Here is a 25,135-nt window from a genome sequence, read left to right as displayed (position 1 = left end):
AGCAGGACTTGATTGCAGCAAGTCTTGGCCAAGTCCCCTGAAACTGGTATACACAGGGGTGCTGTGGTGGCTGATAGAGCCTTCAGGACTAGTAGCATCCTCCAAAACCTTGTCCCCTACAATGGTTTGGAAGAATGGATTTTTGCATTACAAAAATCTGTAGGAATAAGTGGTGAAATAACTGTGAGGTTTTAACATGGAACAAATGGATATCATGTGTTTGATATCCATTTATCCACAATTTAATTGATATTGTGATTTTCTGCAATAATTGAACACAGAGTACCATACAAAATAAAGATAATCATAGAAAGTAGAAATTATATTAATCCAGTTTAAAAGTTGCTATTCACAGTTATCAAGTGTTTATGCTGAAATCTGAAGGGCAGAATAATACTATCTCTGCAGAACAGAAATTTTGTGTACTTTATTTCTTTATTTCTTTGATTTTTATGCTGCCCCATAGCCAAATGGCTCTCTGGGTGGGCTACAATATAACAATGTACATTATAAATTAGAATATAAATTATCCAATAAAATTTGCCAATTCAAACAGACACAAAAAACCCACAATAAATTCATACCATAACCATAGTTTGTTGTTGCTGCTAGTCGTGAAGTCATGTCCGACCCATCGCAACCCCACGGACAACATTCCTCCAGGCTTTCCTGTCCTCCACCATCTCCCGGAGTCCACTTAAGCTCACCATAGTTCATAAACCATAGTTTGTAAACTATCAAAACCATTTAAAGGCACAGTTGCACAAGATATAGCAAGTGTCAGGAAATCTTTAAAATTATATTAACAATTAAAATATTTGGTGAATAAAAAGGTCTTTTAGAACCCTTTTTTAAAAAGTTCAGTTAGTTAAATTCATAAACCTGTGCACTTAAAATGGCGAACTGCCCATTTTTCTGTTTGGATGTTGATATATATTTAAGATAACAGCTGCTTCCCTCTCTAAAGCACTATTGTAGGTGCTTGTGCTGAGCCAATTACTGTGCCATGGGAAAGGAAGCTGAGTTAGTTCAGTATCGGGACACACAATCCCATGTTCCTTGTTTTGTTTTGTTCACCACTGTAACTTAACCTGCTCTTGGAAATAGCATAAAGAACCTGTTCTGCATGAAAGAAATCTGTATTTATCCTGAGGGGTTGAGACCTGGCTTTGTTAGCTTCTTTTCTTGTTGGGTTTCTGTCAAACAGAACCTCACTAATTAGACATTAGAACTTATGACAGTATGTAAGTTCCTGCTGGATTTCTGTGAAAGTAACCAGATTTTTCATTTAAAAATAATATCAGCTGTTTAATTACCAAGCGAAAGATTCCACCTTTAATGTTACCAGCTTATTTTCTTACATCAACATACATGCATTTACATATTACTTTAATCATACTTTCATAAAAGCGCATTCCATTGCTGTCCAATGCTTATGAAAGCTTATTTCCCTATGTGCTTAGAACTGTGTCCTAAACTTTTTTTTAAAAAAAGTTCAGAGCCACTTTGCAGTCACAGCAAAAGACTGCTATGTTACAGAAGTGTACCTTTCAAGAACAGCACCTACCTAGTAATAACGAAGTCCCACTGATTTCTGGTTTAAAGTCTGGATCCATTCCAACCCAATGTCTTATCAACAGACTCTTTCATTGGAGGGAGGGGGAGCAGGTACTTCTATGATTTTTATAATGTAAATTAAAACAAAATGGAAAATGTCCCATGTGCTATAGTGAAGTCCAGCCATTAGAGTTCTAATACTGTATTATCTTCTCTTAAGGGTTTGCAGTTCAGCAGTATATGCTGAAAAGTATACTTTAATCTGAAAATTTAAAGAAAAATATACTTTAATCTGAAAAGTATGAGTAGCACATTTTAAGAATTAAAATATCAACTGTCAGCAAGACTGCCTGGTTTGCAGCTGAAACAAGGCTAACTTGGGACTCGCTGCACTTGGTTAATGCATCTATTGATGCAAGATAGATCATGGCTTTCTTGGGCACTGGTCTTGTACACTATGCACCACTAGAGCTTGACAACAACCCATGTTTAGAATCCGTGTCTGTGTTGTCAAGGGCTATCCAACATGGATATCTCATGAAATGAAGTTCTCACTCAAAACCATCAGCACAATTGTTTCTTTTTGATAAAGAAATGCCTCTTAAAAGGAAAACATGAATGCATTGGGAAGGGGGGAATAGTCTAGCTTAGGCAGTGTCCAGAAGTGACATATATAAGGCGTTATTATTTTTAAAAACTAACAAAGTATATCTGGTTAAAATATTAATATTTCCATCATTGCCAATTTAATATGAGTTCATGGAGAAATGGTTGCTAATATTTTTGTGCATTTCAGCAATGGCATTTTCTTGTCAACCTCTGAAAAATTTCCAGATATCAAAATCTTAAACTTGTGATTCAGGTTAGAACTGTTTGTGTGGATTTGCAAGCCTACAGGCCAATATCAATGTTTACAGTTTCAGATTTGACTGCCAAATCTAACGGATCTGATGCTTTTTATCTCATGATCTCTAAACATCAGGAAGATTATTCTGGGTTAATTACTAGGATAGTGGTTTGATGTTGCACATTGTGTCAATGTCAATTTACATGGATTGGATGATATCTAGAGTGTTATTGGTTATCAGAGATGTGTATAAATAGTGGAACAGCAGTGCTTTTAATGTGGTCTCATTAGTGATGGCTGCAATGTACGAATTTGCTTTGAAATAAGCAAACCAAAATAAGTGGCCTGCAGTACCACAGTTTACTGTTGCAGTACTCATACAGAAGAGCAATAAGCAGTATCAGAAAGAAAAGGTTCTGTAAATTTTGCAAGTCTTTTTTCAAATGATCCTTATTCTGACCCTATGCAGATGATGTTCAAATACACTGTAGCTGTTGCCACCTTGTTATTACATCCCATAATAAGGCCTTTTCATGCAGGGTTTCCAGGATCATTCAAGTACTACCATTGCCAGCATCAGTGGCCTCCATGGATATGCACTGGCATGCTCACTCTCTGTGAGGTCTGACCCTCCCCACCTGATGTGACCCCCCCCCCACACACACACACTTATTTCCTCTTCAAACATTCTAGACCAGCATTGGATTCCACTGAAAATTCAGGCCTCTCTGGAGTTCATGTGTTGGCTCTGCAACATGCATAGAGACACAGATACCATTTTAAAGAATTCCTTCCAGAAACATCCATAGGCCTGTGATAGTTTGGCCATGGATCTTACTAAAACAAACAAACAAACAAAAAAAAACCTCTCAGGGCCGACTGATGTGAGAGGGAGAATTGTGGACATGGTTTCCAGCTGCTTATCAATGCAAAGTTCACTAGCAACATGGAATACTGCATGTTTACCTTCATTTGAGTAGATGCAGCACTGCCTTGCATCCCCCAAAGCTGACAGAGGATGGAATATAACCAACAGACTGGGTCACCAGCCTGCAGTGAAGTACAAGATTCTTAAGCAGTGAGGACCAGGAGGGTCGGCTCTATGGGGGCAACTATGCATAGCGCTGTCTGCTCTCCAGTTCAGAAGACTAGAGGGAAAACCGGAAGAGTTATGCACGTGTTATTGCATGGACAATAACGGATAGCACACTTAGGTTTGGGCTCCTAACGTGAAAATGTTGCTTTAAAAGTTGCCCACTTACTGATTCACGCCATCTGAAATGCAGGCTGCGCTGCATGGCAGACACAACCTTTAAGGGCCGTGCTTCGTTCCAAGGGAAGCTGGGAGCAAGAGGCATCTGGTTATTCTGATTCCTGGTAATATATCCTTCCCCAGGACAAGAGCACGCACGCCAGCCCGTATCTGCTGGCGAACGCGGGCAAAAACGCCTCGTCAGAGCGCCTCTCGCTTCCAACGCGAGGGCTTGGTTAGCTGAAGGGCACTGGCTGGCGCACTCACGCCACAGCCGCTGCCGCTCCTGCGCCTCCGTAATGGCATTAAGGCCCGCCGCGCTGGGGTGAGGGGGAGGCGGCTCTCCGCTCTCTCACTGTGGGAACTTGGAAAAGTCCAAGGAACTAAACTGGGGCAGGGGCGGGCGGAAGGCCCAGCCCCCAAAGCACCTTGGTAGGAGATGGAGGTGGGATGTTGGCTCTCCTCGGTGCCCCCCCGCCGCACGTCTCCCCTGATCGGCACCAGGTTTGATGCTGCAAGGCGTGTCTAGTGCCGCGCTCATGTGATGGAGCGGCGGGCGGGGGACCAGCGAGGAGGGGGCGGACGAGATGCGTGTGGTGTCGGCTGGTGTATGCGCGTCTTTTTTTTTTTTTTTTTTAAAGGAGTTTGCGGAAAACCGCCGGGCTCCGTCAGTCGCAGCCTGAGCAGCCGAGATTGAGGAGGGCGGCGCAGCACCCCGACATCTTTATTCTCGCTATCCCCGCGTCGTCGTTCCTGGGCGGGAACCGCGGCTCTTCGGGCAGAGGAGGTGCGGGAGACGACGCCTTAAGCAGCCGCTCGCCGCCACACCGCCGAGGGCAGCCATGGGAGCGGGCAGCTCTGCGGAGCAGCGTAGCCCGCAGGACGGGGCCACTGCAGCAGGCGAGTCCCAGCCCGGCAGCCCCGAGGAGCAAACGCCGACGGCGGCCGAGCCGGAGCAGCCGGAGGACCCCGCCAAGGTACGAGCCTCTCCCGCGGGGCGCACCGCCGAGGGAACCGGGCGGCGGGTGTTTGTCATTCAGGCCGCTCCGCTCAGGGCGCAGTCAGCGCAAACTTTCTGGCGGCGCCCAGACACCTGCGCAGGGGCGCGCGAGCACCTGCCTCCCCCGTCGCCCCTGCGTCCCTCCCGTCTGGGTACGTGCGCGCAGGGCGGCGCGGCGAAGTTTGGCCGGGCTGGGCGGGGCGCGGCGCAGCGCGCTCGCCCGCCTCATCTCTTCCAAGCAGCGAACTGCGCAACCGGCACCTCCGCAGTAATAAACTCCAGCTTCCCTTTGTCTGTCGGAAGCAGGGCGCCCCCCTTCCTCAGGAGCCCTTGGCGCAGGCGACGGGCGGAAGAGTCGCCGCCGCTGGAGCGCCTGCCCGTGTCCCTTGGCCGTTCGGCAGCGCGGCCTGCGTCGCCGCCGGTCTCGCCGCACGCCGCCTCGCCCGAGCGCTCTCGGGGGCGCCCGATTCAGGGGGCGCGCCCGCCCCCCGCTCCACTCGGCGTCCGGGGCTCCAGGCACTGAGGAAGGAGGCGTCAGGGCCACCTCCCCTTCTCCCGTTCCCTGTGTCTGCCTGGTGCGGCGGAAAGACCCCACCCTATGGCCGGACGGCAGGCGCTGCGCCGCGCCGCGCCAAGACCTTGCTGACTGCAGTCCTGCAGCTCGCCCGTGCTTGGTGGCACCTGGGGCCGCTGCCATCGTCTTCCTGAGAAGATGCGAGTGGGAGGGGTGTGGGAAAGGGTGTGGGAAAACACGCGCACCGGGGTGTTTTCTGCATTGACAAGTGTGGTACAGCCAGGTTCCGCTCCCACCGCTCCCCGCCATATCGACCTGCTTCAAAGTGCGGCACGTGTGCAGAATAGACAACGCACTGGGCGCTCTTCAGTGCTGCGCGAACGCGCAGTGTACACAGTTTGCTTAGGCGAGCAAGGTTTACAAAAAACGGCCCGCAGTTTCTAGAACTACTTTTCATAAGAAGCTGTATTCCCAGCCGATTTGACCGAATGCTGTCATTTATATGTTGCATTGGAGAATTAATGCAGCATTGGACAAACAAACGGGATCTGCTTCAACATGTTTTTCTGTGCATTTGTTTTGCTACATTTGCAGTCTTCCATACTGCACTTATGTTCAAGAGGGAAGACTTTCTTGAGATGTGTTACTTCAATATTTCTTAAATTATTCAGGCTTATCACACATAATGGTTGTCGTCAATATGTCAGGTTCTTTAAAATAGTTTTCAATATTTTCTCTGAACTATAGATGGAATCTTTCAAGCTTACTGTTTCGTGGATCAAATGTGTGGATGTTTCTAAAGCTTGAGAACTGGTAGTGACTTTGTTTTTGTGACCTTGGGTCTCAGATAGTAACTCCCAGCAAGAATTTTCCATAGTTGCTGTCCTCCAATGCATACTGTTGACAGTGGTATTTTTTAAAGTGTGTTTGTGCGTTTGAGTGTGTGTTTTTAAAAAGTAAAATAGAACGAAGTATTTAATAACCTGAAAAATAAATCTTCTAATGTCACTTTTCCAAAGCAAAAATTTCATAGTGAGCAAACAGTTCTTTGTTGAGAGATTATACAGCTACAGTACAAAAAATGTAACAACAGAAATGATTAAATGTGTCAGAAGTATCTGACTGCAGTGATAAAATAATGTTGGCTTCAAGCTTGAGAAAGAAAAATTCCTGCTGAGAAGGTCAAGCCAGCATCTCTTAAGCTATGTGAAAAAGTATAAATTATTTACTATGTTTCAAATCCTGCTGAATGTTAACTTCCAGGAAGAGACTTAAGTATCTGTATCCACATGAATCCAGTTGTCAGCATCCGGACAAACAATGTGATTATTTTAATATTCACTGTTCTATCCAGAGGAAATTATATCTTAAAATTCTGAAATATAAATCAATTATTTTAAACAGCATTTCACCTCTGTCCAAATAAATGCAGTTGTTACTTCAGTGAAAGCCAATGGATAACAATGGAAGACATTTCTAACAAGGATTTTAAACTCCCCCTTGGGCTAGTGAGACCATCAAAGCATTAGCCTCTAACTAAAGGACCACACAGCCTTGGGTTGGGGAGTAAAAGGAAGGAACTGGGAGTTTCCAACCTACAACTGCATTCACATACTCTCCCATCCACTGCTGAGGTCATGGATTCACCCAGACAAGAAGCACGCCAGGTCTACTTTCTTAAAGGTAGCTCTGCCTCTTTTTTCTCCAAAGAGAACTGTACCTTCCAGGGGCATTTCCTATCATCAAACCTGTGAACAGTGTTTGGGATTACAGTGGGGAAAGAGGCTCCACCTTGCTTGCTTCATGCCCTGTCCTGTTCCCGAAGCTAGTTCTTCAAGAATCCTGCTGGATCAGACTAAGGATCTATCTAGTCCATAATCCTGTTTCCCTCCATGGTAAGCCAGATGTTTCTGGAAAGCCCACAGAAAGAACATGAATGGTATGTCCACTCCCATTGTTTCAGCATCTTGCATTAGGAGGCTTTGAATATAGTGGTTTGATATAGTCATTATGACTAATGGCCTTTTATGGACTTATCCTCATGAGTTTGTCTACCACTGAAAAGGCCATCTAAGTTATTAAACATAACATCTTGCAGTGATGAATTCCATAAGTTAATTCTGTGGGTAAATAACTTCGGGTGGGTGTGGATTTGCAGTGGATAAATTAATAAAATCTATTGACTCTGCCTTCAGTAGGCAAGAGATTTAGAGATAACCAGGCCATTGAGTGTTGGGGGTGGTCAGCCAGCTCTTCCTGAATGGCAATATTATACCCAACTATCCACACTTCCCTTTGTGAATTATTCATAAACATTCTTCTTTATGGAAGAAAATAAAGGCATATGTTCAGGAACACCACTGGAATAGGGAATCACTCTTGTTTCCAGTCCAGGATGATCCCAATCTATCCTGCAAAGCAGGATATAACTCTTATCTGTCAGACTATTTATCAACTAAAACTCATTGGGAATCCCTGGGAAGTAAGATAGTAACTACATGCTTAGTCTTACCCAGCCCTAGATGGTGTTTCTTAGAATATGAGATGGGGTAAATGATTACTGGGAACTTGTTTCTATATTACTACTACTATTGTTACATTGGATTTATATCTCTCCTTGTGAAGAACGAAAAGTGGCTTCCATAGTTCCATTTTATCCTGATAAGAACAACCCTGTGAGATAGGTTGGGCTGAAGATGAGTGACTGGCCCAAAGTTGCCCAGTGAGCTTCACGGCTGAGTGGCAACCAGAGCCCAGATCTCCCAGGTCCCCAGCCCAAGGCTAATCATACTGGCTCTGTATGAGGTTGTGGCAAGTACTGTGGGACTTGGAGAACATTTCAAGACCCAAGAGGCCCTTGCATGTGATCCACAATACACAAACAGCAATTAAGCTGAGTATGATGTTAAGCTATATATGAACTTGTAGATTATTACATAATGTGAGATTAAAATTGTCTTCTCATAATAGCTACATGTTTGTGGCATCTATTTGATCCATATAAACTTATCAGACAGAGTTGCAGTAACTTTGAGTTGTAATTTAGGAACATGGGAGGAAATTATTCTATCTCCAACACTCAGTATGAAGTTGTTTGAGCATAGTTATCACTGTCCTTTGCTCAAAATAATGCAGAACACTATAGTAAGAGTATATTAAGAATTGCCAATAGAAAAGTTAATTGCACCGATTAAAAATAATCCAGTATTATATACACAAGATTACATTCTTACATATGCTACAGTCCTTACAATAGAGCTACTTGTCACTCCTGATTCTGTGCCCACAATCATTAACTCAAGTTAAAATTACTACATAACATGCTTATGTTTTTATAGTGCATTTACCACCTACCAGTGTTATACCAACTTAGAGTAATGATTATTGATAATGAATTTTTGTTAAGGGATCCTAAATAGGCATCCTGCAACACATGGAATATCCATGCCCTTTTCTACAAAGAAGGGCAAATGATTGTTATATTCTTAGAAAACTGAATCAAGGTGCTATAGGATGGAAATGGGGTTTTTATTGCAAATAGAAACAGGAGTTACAAAGTTGTATACCAAAATGTTAAGTGTGTTTTCTCATGTCTTTGTCAAACCTCATGTTGGCCTTTGCATGACTAAATGAATGTATTCAAAGTAAAATCACTCCCTACAACACAATCCAGTGAAAATCCTACACTAATGGTATGTATCCATTTCAAATCAGAAATCTCTAGAATTTAAGGAAGATGAAATCAAGTGCACAGAATGTATATTTATCTTTTGAGAGAAGATGCTGCTATTGATACCAGTGCTAATGCTCAGTGCTTTGGTATCCACCTCATAGCTGTACTAACAGTGTGATCCTGTATATTTCTTCACAGGAGTAAGTCCTCCTGAATTCAGTGGAACTTACTCCCAGGTAAGTATATATAGGGTTGCAACCTAATGCACTAATCTTCACATTTGTCAAGAGTATAAAAGTATATCCTGCTGTTTTCCAAATTATGATCATAAAAGCAGAATGAATAATTAATGCTAATGTAATTCCTTTGGCTTTCAGGATCTTATTTTTGTTCGATCAAGTGAAAGCAAAATAGAAGGAAGTAATTTAGCACTTACTTTTAGTCTTTCCCTTTCCATGGTTTGCATATTTAATCCTCAAAACCAAATAGTTCCTCTACACTGTGTTTGATACCGAATGATGGTATCCAAACACTTTGGATGGTATCCAAACACTTTATGACAGGAGTGAGGAAGTTGCAGATGGTTTAGCCTACAGTTCCCACTATCCTTCACCATTGGCTGTACTGACTGAAGTTAAAGTAACGCTGGTTACTATCCAGTATAATTTTTTGAAATTTAGGGGGCCATCCTATGCATGTCCCCCACTCATGGGTGCATACCTTAATGTGATGAGGGGCCTCCAAGGAGGCCAAGACTGTTGCTCTAGACTGGTCTCCTAGCAGGGTCACCCAAGGGGGCACAAGACTAAGATGCATCCACTCTCTTCAGGAGTAATTGCCATATCAGCAGAAGACAGTGGATCACTCCAATGGTGATGGTGGTGGAGAAATTTCTGAAGGGCAGAAACTGGGCAGCAGCATTACCTTATGGAAACACTGGAGGAGGATCTTCCACAGACAACAGCAGTGAATGTTCAGACTAGCTCTGTTTAGTACTGTGTAGAAAAAGACAATGGTGAACCACTTCTGTATCTTCTTATCTTGAAAATCCTATGATGAAACAATCTAAAATAGAACAAGAGATAGTGCCAGAAGATGAGACCCTCGGCTTGGAAGGCACTCTGAGCTACTGGGGAGGCGCAAAGGACAAGTACAAATAGCTCTGTCATTAATGACACAAATAGATCAAAGCTTAAATGAAGCTAGTGGCTGACATGCACAGGGGTGAAAAGAAAGTCCAGTGCTGCACAATACATACCGCTGGACATGAAATGTCAAAAGTTTGACTCAAGGAAAACTGGAAACAATAAGGCAAGAAATAGAACAGCTAAATATCACAGTACTTGGCATGAGCAAACTAAAGTGGACTGGAATCAGACATTTTCAATGAAACAAACACAAAGTGTTTTACTCTGGAAATGGCAAACTCAGAAAAAATGTAGTAGCTCTAGTGCTTCAGCAGGATGTAGTGCAAGAGGCTAAAATGCAAAATCCAGTAGAGTAACATCAATCAGAATTAGTGGAAAACCTATCAACATAACCATCATTCAAATCTATGCTCCAACATCTAGGCTGAAGAAGAAATGGAAAACATTTATGCAGGTGTCAAGGAAGAAATTGATAACATGCCAAAACAAGACATGTTGATAATCCTAGGTGACTGGAATGCCAAAGCAGAATAAAATGCTGGGGGGCAATTTGGCCTAGGGCAAAGCAAGAGAATGACTCATTGAATTCTGTGAAGTGAACAGTCTGTTCATCATAAATATACTTCAGGCAACAGACCAAATGACTATATACATGGACATCACCGGATGGCCAGTAAAAAATGAAATAGATTATGTAATTGGAAACAAAAGATGAAGCTGTAGTATTCTTACTCCCAAAACAAAGCTGGAAGCAGATTGTGGTAGAGACCACAAACTCTTAATATCAAAAATCAGAGGAAATCTGAAAAAAAATTCTAATAGAAACATAGTGCCAAATACAACTTAAGTAACTTTCCTGAGGAATTTAAAGTCCATATAAAGAACAGATTTACATTACTCAATAGACCTTGGGCCAGAAGCAGTGTGGACTGAAACCAGAGAGATTAAGGAAGAATGCCAAAAGACCATTTCTATAGCAACAAGAAATAAAAAGTCTAGATGGGTAACAGAAGAAACACTCACAATTGCCAAGTAAAGGCAAGAAACAAAAGCAGAGGTGACAGAAATAGCATCATACTTCTGAATGAAAATTTTCAGTGACTATCACATACAGATCAATTACAATAACCAATGCAAGGAAATAAAAGAGCAGCAAAACAGCTAAAAAAGGGACCTCTTCTAGAAGATCCAGGACCTCAAAGGAAAATTCAATTCTGAAATACAAACAGGAAAAGATACTATCCAGCCAGGAGAAAATAAAGAAACAGTGGAAACAATATATAGAAGAACTATTCAGGGAAGATGAAAGGATGATAAGACACCTTCAAAGAGGAATCCTATGAGAAAAGGCCTGCAATATTAAAAAGTGAAGTGAAAGATGTTTTGAAAGTGCTTCAAAGAATAAGGAACCCAGAGTAGACAGGATACCAATAGAACTCTTCCAAGCTGCAGAGACTGAATTAGTCCAAATCCAAACAAGAACATTCCAACAAATAAGGGGGGGAAAGGACCACAGACTGGAAATATTTAATATGCATTCCAATCCCCAAGAAAGGAGATGCAACCTTAGGATCATTGTAGGACTGTTCAGCAACCATAGGACCATTGCATCAAATTTCCCATTCAAGCAAAGTGGTGTACAAAATATTGCAATGAACAATATCCTAAATGGGATAAGATATGACTGATGTTCAAGCAGCATCAGAATAGGAAGAAGAACTTGTGATCACATTGCAAATACACATTGGCTACTGGAGAGCATCCAAGAATTTCAGAAGATTATCTTTTATTGACTCCAACAAAGCCTTTGACTGTGTGTATCATGAGACGCTATGGATGGTTCTGAAAGAAATGTGGATGCTTCAGCACATGACTGTCCTGATGTGTAACCTGTATCATGGATAAGAAGGTACAGCTAGGACAGAATATGAAGAAACAGAAATAGTTTCCTATGGGCAAAGGCATCAGACAACCTGATGTTCAGGTTGTTCAACCTGTATATAGAACAGAGCATAAGGAAAACTGTATTAGGATCAGAGGAAGGAGTGAAAATTGGTGGTAGACCCATCAATAACTTAGGATATTTTTATTTATTTTATTTATTAAAACATTTTTATGCCGCCCCATTCGCCGAAGCCTCGGGGCGGCTTACAACAATAAATTAAAACATCATAATAACATTTTAAAATATATACATTAAAATAAAATACAAATATACAATATAAAACACACAATATAAAACAAGCCGCCCTGGCCAGATAAAATTCAATAATATTAACATTTAAAATGCTGCTTAAATGAAAAGGTCTTTGCCTGGCGCCGAAAAACAAATAACGACGGCGCCAGGCTGACCTCTCTGGGGAGCGCATTCCATAACTTAGGCGCCACCGCTGAGAAAGCCCTCCTCCGAGTAATCACCCTCCTAACTTCTTCCACGGAGGGCTCCCGGAGAAGGGCCTCTCCCACCGATCTCAGGGGGCGGCTGGGCATATATGGATGTAAGCGCTCCTTCAGGTAACCAGGTCATAGCATCTTATTGGCAGCAATGACTTGAAACAACTTCTGATGAAAGTGAGAGAAGAAAGTATAAAAGCAGGACTGACTGAATATTAAGAAAATAAAATTAGCTACAGAATTACAAAATTCTGTCAACAATGAAGAAATTGAAATAGTAAAATTTTTTAAATACCTTGATGCAGTCATTATTACAAATGGAGACTTCAGCCAAGAAATTGGAAGCATATTGAGACTTGGATGGTGAAGGATCTAAAAAATAATAATAAAATACAATACTGTTTAACTGGAGACCAAGGCCAAGAGAATTTGCTCAATTGTATTCCTGATTACTGTGTATGGGTGTGGAAGCTGGGAAATGAGGAGAGCTGACAGGAAGAAAATTTATGCATTCAAAACATGATGCTGGAGGAGAGCTTTGCAAATACAGAAAGACAAACAAGTGGGTCCTAGACAAAATCAAGCCAGAACTTTCTCTAGAAGCAAAAATGGCAAAACTGAGGCTGCCATACTTTGGGCACATCATGAGAAGGCAGGACTCACTGGAAGTGACAGTCATATTAGGGAAAGTTAAAGACAGAAGGAAGTGAAGACCAAATAAGGAATGGATTGATTCCGTAAAGGAAAGCACAACTTTGAATTTAGAATAGTTAGCTATCGTGGATAGAACATTTTCAAGGGCTTTCATTAACAGAGTCACCATAAGTCAGAGGTGACTTGACAGGATATAACAATACCAATGCATATTTAGATGGAAAAAAAGTCCTACAACTTCCAACATTCCCCAGCCAGCATAGGAATGCTGGGATTGTATCCTTAAAGTGTAGCTATGAGGCATTCAGAAGTCTACATTTCCATTATTTGAAGTCACACTTCAGTGTTTTGTCCAAATCTTAAAACTGGTTGCTCTTAATGGTTTGGAGTAAGCTTGTTTTAATTAACTTTAGTTGGTTGGGTTCAAACTGTGACCTAGTTCACATGTAATGACAGCTCATGAGCTAATCCATGGACTGTTGTGTATGAGCAAAAGAGAGTGGGTGTGCTGCCTCACTTGTACTCACCACAAATGCTCCATTGCAGATTGCTGAGCATGTTAGCCAAACCCAAATCACAGGACTGTTGTTTAACCATGGTTTGTTGTTGGGTTAACTGCTGTGTTGTTGACCCTTAACCAGTGCAGCAGTCTGAGCTCAGATGACATGTTCATTAACTAGGACGAAGCCAGTCATGTTTGCTGAGTAAAAGTGGAAGTGCAGCGCACCTGTTCTCTCCTGCTTCTCTCCTGCAATTATGTGTGAACTGGGTCCGTATGACAAGCTGAAGTTTATGTGAAACTGAAGCAAAAACTTTTGAAAGCTTACCCCTAGCTGCAGCAGAGAATATGAAGGCTTGCTAGTTTAGAATGCTGTACAAACACAGTAACACTTAACAGTTTGATACAGAAGCAGAATAAATATTTTCAGAAGAAAAAAACTCAGAAAACAAAAACAGAACAATACCTTTCAATATTTAGCTCATAGGAACAAAAGATAGACAAAATTAGCTATTTTTAGACTCAAAGAATCACAGAACAGTAGAGTGGGAAGGGGCCAGAGGGCCATCGAGTCTAAACCCCTGCTCGGTTCAGGACACCAAGTTAACCCATCCCTCTCAGCTGGCTGTCCAGTTACATCTTGAATGCCTCTAGTGTGGGAGAGCCCACAACATCCTGGTGAAATTGATTTCATTGTCATACTGCTTTACCAGTCAGGATTTTTTCCTGATATCTAGCCAGGACTGGCTTCCTGTAACTTGAGCCCTTGTCCTGCATTCTGGGATAATCAAGAAAATATCCTGGCCTTCCTCTTTGTGGAAGCCTTTCAAGTACTTTTAGAGTGCTATCCTATCTTCCCTCAGTCTTCTCTTCTCTAGGCTAAACAAGCCCAGTTCTTTCATCCTTCCCTCACAGGGCTTTGTTTCCATTCCCTAGATCGTTCATGGTGCCCTCCTCTGAACCCTTTCCAGCTTGTCTGCATCTTTCTTAAACCGTGGGGCCCTGAACTGGACACAGTGCTCTGGATGAGACATAACCAGAGCTAAGTGAATGGGAACTAGTACTTCATGGGATTTGGAGGTGATACTTCTATTAATATAGCCTAAAATAGCATCTGTCCATATTCAACTTATGAAAATAACATCAATGTGCATTTGAACACACAGGGCTAGTTGGGTGGGCCACCCACCTAATAAGGTTAAGAATTATTACTGTGTGTAGCTTCCAGCTTATTGCAACTATAGCTATATATTGGGAAAGGAATATTTTGAAAATAAAGATAGCACATTGAACTGACCCCGGATTTAGGACCTGGCACAGTACGTCTAAGAACTACTTTCTCATAGCAGCTGGCTAACCTTGTTTTACCCCTAAGGAACTAGTTGTTCATTGGCATTCGATTAAAGTGTGTTTTTAGACTTTCTGAACTTGGAGCTTCATTTCTTAATTAAACTTAATTGAACCTAACACCAGTTATCTGTCCTACATACAAGTATATGGATATTTTTCTGTGCAATGTGTGAGCTATGAATACTAAGCTTTAGAACTTCAGAAGAGGAATGGAGAATATTTCTGAATGGTATAATATAAACAAGTTGCTTTTCTTCCTATATCTTGTTTCTTCCCATATCTTCATGCAGGAGTTTTATTTTTTCATTTCAGGTATCCCATGGCCCCAGAGAGTGTCCACGGTACAGTCTGAGAGCCACTGTGTTAGTAAAAACTTTGTTAACAAGCACAGAAGCTGAGGTTTTTGCTCACATCAGGGCTCTCAGAAGTTAGTTGAGAACTCTTCCTTTTGATTGAATCAGTCAAAGTCATAGTAAATTTGCAAACTTATCTAAACTATATTGGCTAAAATTCACAACCTACATAGCCAGATCTGTGATGGGTACACACTGGATTTTCTGTCACTTTTGCATTTCATCAGTTTATAAAGGGGGGGGGGGAATATAACAGGCATTGATCTGCTGAAGAGGAAGTGGTTGTAAGAATGATGTGAATGGAAAATTCTCCAGTATGATCCCCCCACATCCTGTTTCATGCAAATAATTGCAACATAATGATTGAATAGAATACAATTTAATTTGTGTTACTGTGATGGCTATTACATTAGTCACATCTAAGATTTTTAGTTACCTTGTATCCAGGTGCCTTTCGCTAAGGAGGACACATTTATTTGTGCAGCTCTTCAGTCACACTACAATTAGAGTCTCAGTAGTGTTATTTTTGTGCTTTGATTTGTTCCCTTAAGATCTAAATAATATATGAGATATGCATGCTATTGAGCTGCCATTTTAAACAATTTACAAGTATTCTAATAAATAATTTCGGTATAAAAATAAATTGGACAGTATACTTTACTCAATTTCAGATATTTATACAGCATGTAAAAGTTACCTGCCATGTTATTTTGAGTTTCATTAACTAAATGTTAGTAAAATAACCATGTTTATCTGTTGATTAAGGGCAGTGGCTCCCCCCCCCCCGGCCACCTTTTGTTTCCTTAACTGCTGGGCTGCTTAGCTCTTGTACGTCACATTCATCCAAGTTTGGATGCCATCCTCTACAGTTTATGAAGTAGCAAAAGGTTGCTTGTGGAATAAAAGTGGTAAAGGTGGTCATGTTGCAGGTAATGCAGCTGTTTGTCCTGAAAACCCAGAAGTCAGATGGATTGGCATTGCATGCAAACAGGCCCTATAGATAGTAGCCACAGCTAAGTGAATGGAGGTCCATTTTCACTGTTGGCCTTTCTCACTCCATAAGATCCATGGCAGATCAGGCTGAGTCCATCTAGTCCAGTTTTCTGTTAACACAGCAACCAGTTCTTGAAATCCACAAGGATGTGTGCACAACCGCATCTTCCGTCCCAAGCTTCCCAGCAACAGTTTCTTCCGTCCTGCAACACCTGATTATAGTCTGCTAAGGTTTCCTGGCCCTCAGGAGAGGCTTTTCAGGGAGTGGAGAGGAAGTAATAAAGAGGAGGGATTAAAAGCCTCCTTGTGTGGGTAGATTTACACTCACATAATGTTGGATACAGCCATATTAATTTGAATTTGCATGATGTGATTGTTCACATGAATATCTAAGAAAAGCCCAGACTGCTTTTATGGACAATAAATGTATAATGTAAACCAGCTCTAACTCTTTAGATATTTGTGTGAATGTTATTTCTGTAGGTGCAGTTATTCTGTTAGCAAAATCTGTGGGGTACATGTGTCATGCATGTTAGTTAACTGTTAATTACAGAATTGTGGATACTTATTGGCTGATACTTACCGGGCAGTAAGATTTCACCTCAACTTCTTTATAAGCATTAAGTCAATCAGGGAAGATTATCTTTGGTTATCAGAAAGCCTATTAAGCAGGTCAGTTTAATATAAGAAGGAATTAGTGAAGCCTGCATTTGTTAATCTACTGTGTGTATCATCTTCTGTGTCCTTATTTCTTAGATAGTAAGAAAGTAATGCACATGAAAATATGAATGTATGTAATAGCTAGTCTCATAATCTTTGAGACAGAGAACAAACTTAATGGAATATTTAAAATGCATTTTATTAAAATTAATTTTACTACCCCCTTTCCTGCCTCTTTAGTGGTAATAATTTCTAGACCCCATGGCATTGTTTACAAGCTAAATAACTTATTTTCATAACATAGAAAATTCTTTTAGCAGGATATCTGTTCTGTGCAACAAGGCTTGTGAAACTTTTGATTAGGTTGTCTGTTCAAGCATCAGAGGTTAAAGCAGAACAAGAACATGGGATACTGTGATCCACCATGTATTATTTATTATTATTTATTATTTATTTATTAAAACATTTTTATGCCGCCCCATTCACCGAAGCCTCGGGGCGGCTTACAACAATAAATTAAAATAATTATAATCTTAAATTAAAAAATATAAACATTAGATTAAAAATACAAAAATACAATATAAAATAAGCCGCCCTGGCCAGATAAAATCCAATAATATTAACAGTTAAAATGCCGCTTAAATAAAAAGGTCTTCGCCTGGCGCCGAAAAACAAATAACGACGGCGCCAGGCAGACCTCTCTGGGGAGCGCATTCCATAACTTAGGCACCACCGCAGAGAAAGCCCTCCTCCGAGTACCCACCCTCCTAATTTCTTTCCCGGAGGGTTCCCGGAGAAGAGCCTCTCCCGCCGATCTCAAGGGGCGGCTGGGCATATATGGATGTAAGCGCTCCTTCAGGTAACCATTATGTGCTGTCTTCATTCATTGTCACTATGAATTGTCATAAAATCATTCTTGGAGATGGGAGACTAAAGGATAGTGTTATCCATAAAGGAATATTGCAGTCCTTTGGGGTCTTGATGGCAGCTACAGGAAAAGAGTCATTCCAAATTAGAACTAAAAGGCTTGTTTTCATTACTGGAGGTGGATAGGAATGTATCCCTGGACAATGTATATTTTGTGAATTCTACTGAAAATATGCAGTACTGGGATTTTATTTTAAGCTTGATTGCATTTTATTTTGAGCTTCCTGAATGCATTTCAGACACTCTTGTATAAAGTGTTGTGAATATTAGACTAAACCTAGACTATGAGATCTGTCCTTAAATTTGCAAACAACAATCTGTTGCCAGCTATTCCAGGACATTTGTGGATCTGCGACTGATGGATGGTCTTTCAGGGATGGGGAAGAATGCTGGGAATGCTTAAGTGCTCTTGAAAATAGGTCATGGTTTAATAAAGCTTTACAAAAGTGAACGAAAGTTTCTGAAAAAGTTCTTGTGATCTTTGAAACTTACCCGATCCAATATAAAATGAACAGAATGAATGAATCAATTTACTAAACTTTCAGAGATACTGAACATGATATTGGCTAGAAATTACGGTACATTTAAAAAATAAATCGTTGTAAGTACATTTTTAAAATATTGTTGATGTTGTAAGTTGAATGAATTTCTTAGCTAAAGCAGAAAGGTTTATGACTTCTAAATTGGTTCTCAAATAGATTATTTGATAGTCCTTCATATGCTTGTTTTTAAAATAAATATAGCTGCAGGGGGAGCCAATTTGGGTGGAGACTGAATTACATGTTAAGTGTTTCTTCAACAAAATCTTCTTGCTGTGCCATTTGCTCCCTGGTAATCACCCTCCTTGGGAGGCAATAGTAGCTTCAGGGTGAGTGTCATTTTTTGTGAGAAATCAGTTCAGAAGTAAAAGGTCAACTGGGTAGGCTCATTCACTATATTCCCAGTCAGCCCCCCACCACCCCATGGGTGCCATTTCCATACAAAAAGCAAGCATGGGAACAACATTATCATGTGATAATGTTTTGTTTATTCAAGGCCCAAGTTAGAACACATTTGCATATAACCTAACCCCAACCTTAATCCCAACTCTGTGCATAAATTGACTTTGGTTTCTGTGATTCTATTTCTCAGATGCAAGTCCCTTGTAAGGATGCATTTGATTGCAGTCAGTTTTAGCTTTGGAGAGACATAAGGATCAGAAGAGAATTAACTATTCTTTTTCAAGGGCTATCACAGTGACCTTGCTTCCATATCCCAATAAGCCAAGAATCAAGCTGCATCCTACTGCATGCTGCCCAGTCACTCCATTTGGCGCCTCCTGTAAGTAGGAACAGCTACTGAAACTATGGACCTGCCACAATGGCTTGTTGATTCCTAAATGTGAAACTCTGGTCTGTGCCCACCGCCAACAAGCCAGAGTCACAACAAATAGTGGTTTATTAGGCTGGCTTGTCTAGGTAGGAGCAAGCTAGAACTCCTGGTTCAGACACCATGATAAATCAGAGGATCCATGCTTAGTTTAGTCATTTCTTTGTGTACTTTTTACAGTTGGGCACTGTGTATGAGCATGCTGCCCATGAAGGAAACTGTTTCGTACAACCATGGCTAATGAGATATGGCTGTTGTGAGAAATGAATCTGTATATATGAGAAGAAAGTGAAAGCATCTTGACCAATATTATCTGAATAAATATCCATCATTGTGTGTGCTCGCTTATTTCTGCCCTTTAATTGAATGGTTTCTTTTATAAAAGAAGCAATGGCTTCATCCTTGATACAGGCTACTGATGTAACCCTTGCACAGTTATTTATTTATTTATTTATTTATTTATACTTTTATATGCCACTACTACTGCAGTCTCCTTAGATGACACTTTATTCTTGTCTCATGTATTTGATTGGTTACTTTAGTATACATAATCAAGGCGACTCCTTTCTTTGGACTAACTCCAGTTATATCACATTTTTAGATTCATATCGTTCTTCAGGTAATGGCAGTATTTTCTGGGAGATTTCATGGTTTGGAAATAAGAAAAACTAGCTGCCCTGATTCTGCAAATTTTGCACGTATCTACAACCATCATGAGTATTTACAACTGTGCTAAAATATAACTTTTGGGACAAACAATATTTCAAACTTTTATTGTATGTTGCATTTATACTCTTTTTCTCTGCCATGAATCCCAAGATGACATACATACAATTTCCTGGCCGTCTTCATTCCAGGCATTGAACAGTCCACAGCTGCTGATCTTCAGCAAGCTTCTGTAGCATATGCCTTCAGACTCTGCTTGGGACCAACTGTGCTTCAGGAGGGAAGAAGGTGGATTAAAGCAAGTGTCCTAAAGGGGATATCTTACCACAGCTGGATCCTAGCTTTCCCAAGGGCTGTTTTGGACTTTTTTTTCACTTCAGATCCATTTTGATAGTGGAATTACCACTAGCAGAGGAGGATTTTTAAAGTTGTAGATAAAATTCATGAAAATTGAGTTTCCACAATAACTAAAGATGCATCCTTTGTTCAGAGGCAAAGATTTCATCATTGTCAGCTTCCGATGGACATCTGATTCACTTCTGTTAGGGATAGAGTGATGGATTACATGGTCCTTTGGCTCAATCCAGTGAGGCAATTCTTTCTTTTGAATAATGCTCTCCAGAAAGAAGTCTAAAAATGGTAGCTTGTTCAGTTTCAGAAAAAATATCTGGGACTTTGACATTTTAATAGATGTCAGGTATAATAAGACAGGTGGTTGCTCATTTGAGAAAAGAAAACCCCTTTTCAACTTAAACAGATGGGTTGGGAACTGAATTTTTGAATGTTCCCAGAAAAGAAAACTGTCTGAACATGCAATAAAACTATCCTCTCATGGATAAGGATAGTCTGAAATCTTCTTCCTGGCAGACTAGCTTTATATGTGTAGTTGCTGAAATATCTGGAAGTATTCAAACATCTGATTCTCCAGTCACAGCCTGCAGTGGTATGTTCCATGAACAGATACATGTGACAGGATTACAATAGTGTGCATATGTCTCAGTTTTTGTTGTGAGGATGAAGTGAGGGGAAGATAGTGATATATGAAAGAAAGACAGGATATACCTGTAATTATTACATAAAATAGTAAACATCATCCTTTTTTCAGCAGAAATGCACATACATTGCAGGTAATTGGTACATATACTCTTCCTCATTTGAGACAAGCTTATGGTACTAGATTGCTAATAACATCTTTTTTCCTTAAAAAAAAAAGTCAAATCGACTCTATGGATATTCTTTAATGCTAACACATGCAAAATCTCTGGCAACTTCATGATCTAGGTCAGCTTTCTGCTGTGGCTGCCACATTCTCTTTATCTGAAAGCCAGAGAGAGACGCCCTGGACTTAATTCATCTCAAAAAGACTACAGGGTAATGACTGAATATTGTGGTATAACAATTATCAATTCCTGAACCAGTAATGATCCAATGGATGCCAAATAAGAGGACACTGCTGACTCTGGTCTATCCCTGCCTTGAAAGATAGGCTTACATTGTGCAGCTTTGCCAAACACAGATATACAGTCAGCACTGCCACAGTTCACCAAGAGCTGCTCTGTTCTAGTATGTCAGCTGAGACCAAACAAAGAGTACCTAGTGGGACCTTGTGGGAAGGGACGGATTATGATAGAACGGGGACATACATGTCCAGTCCCATGCTGCAGTGTTTAGTGTGAGAGCTTACAGGGTTCACTTTCTAAGATGGCAATCTCTTGGACCTGTGTGTTGATTGTGAAGGTACAGATCATTCAGATTTCTCAAAAATCTGTTTCTTCCCAGTTTTAAAATAATCTGTTAAGATTTTCATCAACTTGTTAATGGCATGCTACATTTTAACTTACAATATAACCCTTTACTTTATGTACAGCAACAATAAATTCTATGCAGAAGAAATTCTTTGCATTTTTCAGTAGCATGGGAGGCTTGCTTTGGGATTAGATTCTCAACAGGTGACACAAATGCTCAAATTGCCTTGGGGCTCACTTCCCCTGCCCCCACCTTTCTGGGTTGCATGGCATTTGATTTAGGCAGTGTTATTACTAATAGAGGGATTAGCTATAATGCAGCTGCAATTTTGTTTTGTCGATATATATATAGCTAGATGCTGCCAGGGAGTTGATCCTGTAGTGTGGTAGTGGTTAGGTGCTTTTTTCCACTAGGAAAAATGGTAGTAAACAGGTGTAAAGTACAGTTAAAATTGACTATGGTTGTAATTGGCAGTGTATGTGCTGTGAGCTAGGTCTGTGTGCTGTAGCTTGTGTTGCCATTGAGGGTTTGTTTCCACTTGTGCTCCTGATGCCAATCAAATTGCCTTTCTTTTCTTCTGTAGAGGTGAATCGGCCAAGGCATGTGCTCTGTATGCTCTTTGGCAATGTAGCATATGTCTCTCTGTGTAGCCGAAACCATAAATATATAAACGCAGACACTGAATGAGCACTCAAGTGCTTCTTCTTAGGTCTCTTCTCCTCCCGTACCTTCTCCTCCCCTATATTTGTTGCAATGTACAACTTGATTCCCAATTGTATATGCCAGGCAAAACCCTACTGCTTTCAAGATTTGAGTAGGAAAAGCTATAGTTTGACCCTGGTTTGTTTTAACTAACTAGAGTTAGCATAAAGACAGTTCCTGGAGTCCATATGTAGCAGGAAATTTTGGTTTATTTTAAAGACAAAAGTGGAAGCTTTTATTTCTCCACTGGCATACGCATGACTCACAATGAGGTTCATGTATGGCGTTATGCAGTCATATCAACCAGTCCTGTTTATTGAGCTTGTTCTACACCCAGGTTTTAACTTTATCTCAGAGAATACATCAGAATGCATAAATGATAATAAATTTGTGCATATAAGAATCTGATTGTGTTAATTTTATACATTGCTAGCTTTTGCTATCAAGGTTCAGTTTTTCAAAAAAATCTATAATGATTTGGCTGAAAATGGTAGATGGGGAAGCAGGGAAGACAGTTGGGGAAGGGAAAAGGGTAATAGAGGCTCTATGATTGCTTTCATGGAAAGTCAAGCAGTGGAAGCAGTGTGGGAGAGGGAGTTCTGCAGGCCTGTGAGTCTACCTGTTGGCCACTGGAAACACCTTAGCCTCACCCAGGTTTCTGGGAATACATTACTAGCAAGTGCTGCTTTCAAAGGACAAGGCCAAAACTTGCTTTGCCATTTGGATCATACCTGCTACATGCTTGTGCAATCCTTGCCTTGTCCCTGCAGAACCAACTTGTGTTTACTCTAGGGAGATGGGATGCTTTTAACAGGAAAGTTGTCTTTTTTTTTTTTTTACTAATCCTCTTGAATAAATTTATCCTATCTTGTTTTAGTACTATAGCATTATAAGTATCTAATAGAAATATTTATATTTATTTTAGTCATTTTTCTCCTCTCCCACTCACTCTATCTCTCTCATGTTTCTTGGAATTCATTAGAAGCAAAGTTAATTCCCCTGATCCGGGATCACTTTGATGCTTAATGAGAATATTTTACTGTTAAAGAATGTATTGTATTGCCTTCAGGGACTGAATGACTTGATTGTTATTTGTTCTGACACTTAACCAGTTATATTATGACCACAGTAGTATTTGCTTTGCTTTCCAGTGTTCATTAATTGGAAACAGATATACAGGGAAATATTGCATCTTCTCCCGGCCATGAACAGTTATGCAGTACACTAAAATTCCCAAGGGAAAATAGTTAATGGTTTCAAACTCTGCAGTGTTTTAGGCAGTGCATATGGCAAATTATTCTATAGTGTTGATGTAGTCTTGTCTTTCCTCATATTGATCTTAGTTGTGATATGATGAATTTTTATTCTGCTTTCTCCATGGGTGTGTTCACACAAAGCACTTTGAAAATGCACAGCTTAAAAACTTATGTGGATGAAGGCAGTGAAGGAACCATTTGTAGTCCATCCACACTCTTCCTGGTCCAGCAAGCAGCACCTTCCCTCTTCCTGTTTGTACTGCCTAGGGGATAGTGAAAGAAAATAACAGTTGGGCAAAACTGTAAATGGCTAAAGGTAGGCTTTTTATACCTTTTGTCATCTTTTGTCATTTCCCCTCTTTAGAAATGGATCAATTTAATTTTGGTTAGATCTGAAGGGCATCTAGAATGAAAGGGAATGAAAGAGTGGAAGGCGTTTCCACATTGTACATGACTGTGATTCCCTCTTCTGTCTGTAGCCTTTGTCTCATTGTACACTAGGATCTTCTGACTCTCACCTTTTTCCTGATTCTCATTCTCTCTCTCTCTCTCTCTCTGTGCAAGGAAAGCATGAAAGGTCCCCTTCTAGAACTCATGGGTGCTAGGATCCAATCTATTTGTGTTAATATAAATATACCAAATCTATCTTTCTTTCTATCTGTGAAAGAAAAATTGTTTAAGTGCCACTATTTCCAGTTTTACCTTGAAGAAGAGAGATATCTTTGTGATATCCTTGGTGACACAGGCAATCAAAAGTGGTAGAAAAGAGGGCAGTCTGTTATTTGTAAAATAAACTGCATATAAATCCAATTTCAGAAAATGTCAAATGCAGATAGGCAACATAACAACAGATTCTGGTGCATAGCATAAGAGAAAAGATATAAGCAGGTATCTTTCTGTACATGTATGCACATGTGTGTATCTGTTAATGTTGTGATCCTTTACATTTTTCACGTTGTTGAATTTCTCTACTCTTCCATAGTCAAAACTTTTTGAGTAGTTTACAGGAATTCAAAACCTTAAATGTACAATATTGTAAATCATGTAATACAGTTTACATACAAACATATAAACAGAGAACATACATGCACATATATGTATAAAGTATTTTTAGCAATCAACGATGGCAAGTCCAATGACCAAATTAAAATCTTAGCATGCAATGTCAGTTGCTTGAGAAGAAAAGGTTTACTTTCCCCAGAAAGCCCTGTCAGTATATACCCCTTTAATTTCTTCAGAGTGACCTGACTGCCCCCACATTTTGCAGAAGATGGGTAGTTGGGTTGGTAAGTTCTACCATAAAACAGGGATTGGTTAAATAGATGGATATGGAAACAAATGGACACATTACTATTATTATAGTCATAGTGATTAGATCTATCTGGTTAGAGGTGATTTCTGACCGTTGTCTGCCTGTTTGCTCATAAACATTTCACTTGCAGACATGATCAGATCTAAACAGTATCAAAATCATGTAGCATTCATCAGATGAAGCCAGCTGACAAAGGTCATCAGATCAGAGTTCAAAGCCAGCCAGCCAGATTTGGCAGGGGTATTAGCCTAGACAATTTTTAGT

The 25,135-nt window shown here is 40.4% G+C and overlaps 1 protein-coding gene across 1 annotated transcript in view; it reads left to right on the top strand.

Moving 5' to 3' along the window:
* Nucleotides 1-4,278: 4,278 nt before the first annotated feature.
* Nucleotides 4,279-25,135, top strand: part of AKAP12 (A-kinase anchoring protein 12) — an 80,261-nt gene continuing 59,404 nt past the window's right edge. The window contains exon 1 of the mRNA XM_044422707.1: nt 4,279-4,633. Within this exon, the coding sequence (XP_044278642.1) occupies nt 4,499-4,633 (135 nt within the window). The 5' untranslated portion in view covers nt 4,279-4,498. The remainder of the gene's footprint in view (nt 4,634-25,135) is intronic.

Source organism: Varanus komodoensis, unplaced genomic scaffold (assembly GCF_004798865.1).
Source record: "Varanus komodoensis strain SLA01 unplaced genomic scaffold, ASM479886v1 scaffold1, whole genome shotgun sequence".
Classification (NCBI taxonomy): Eukaryota; Metazoa; Chordata; class Lepidosauria; order Squamata; family Varanidae; genus Varanus; species Varanus komodoensis.
This window is presented reverse-complemented; position numbering and strand designations above follow the sequence as displayed.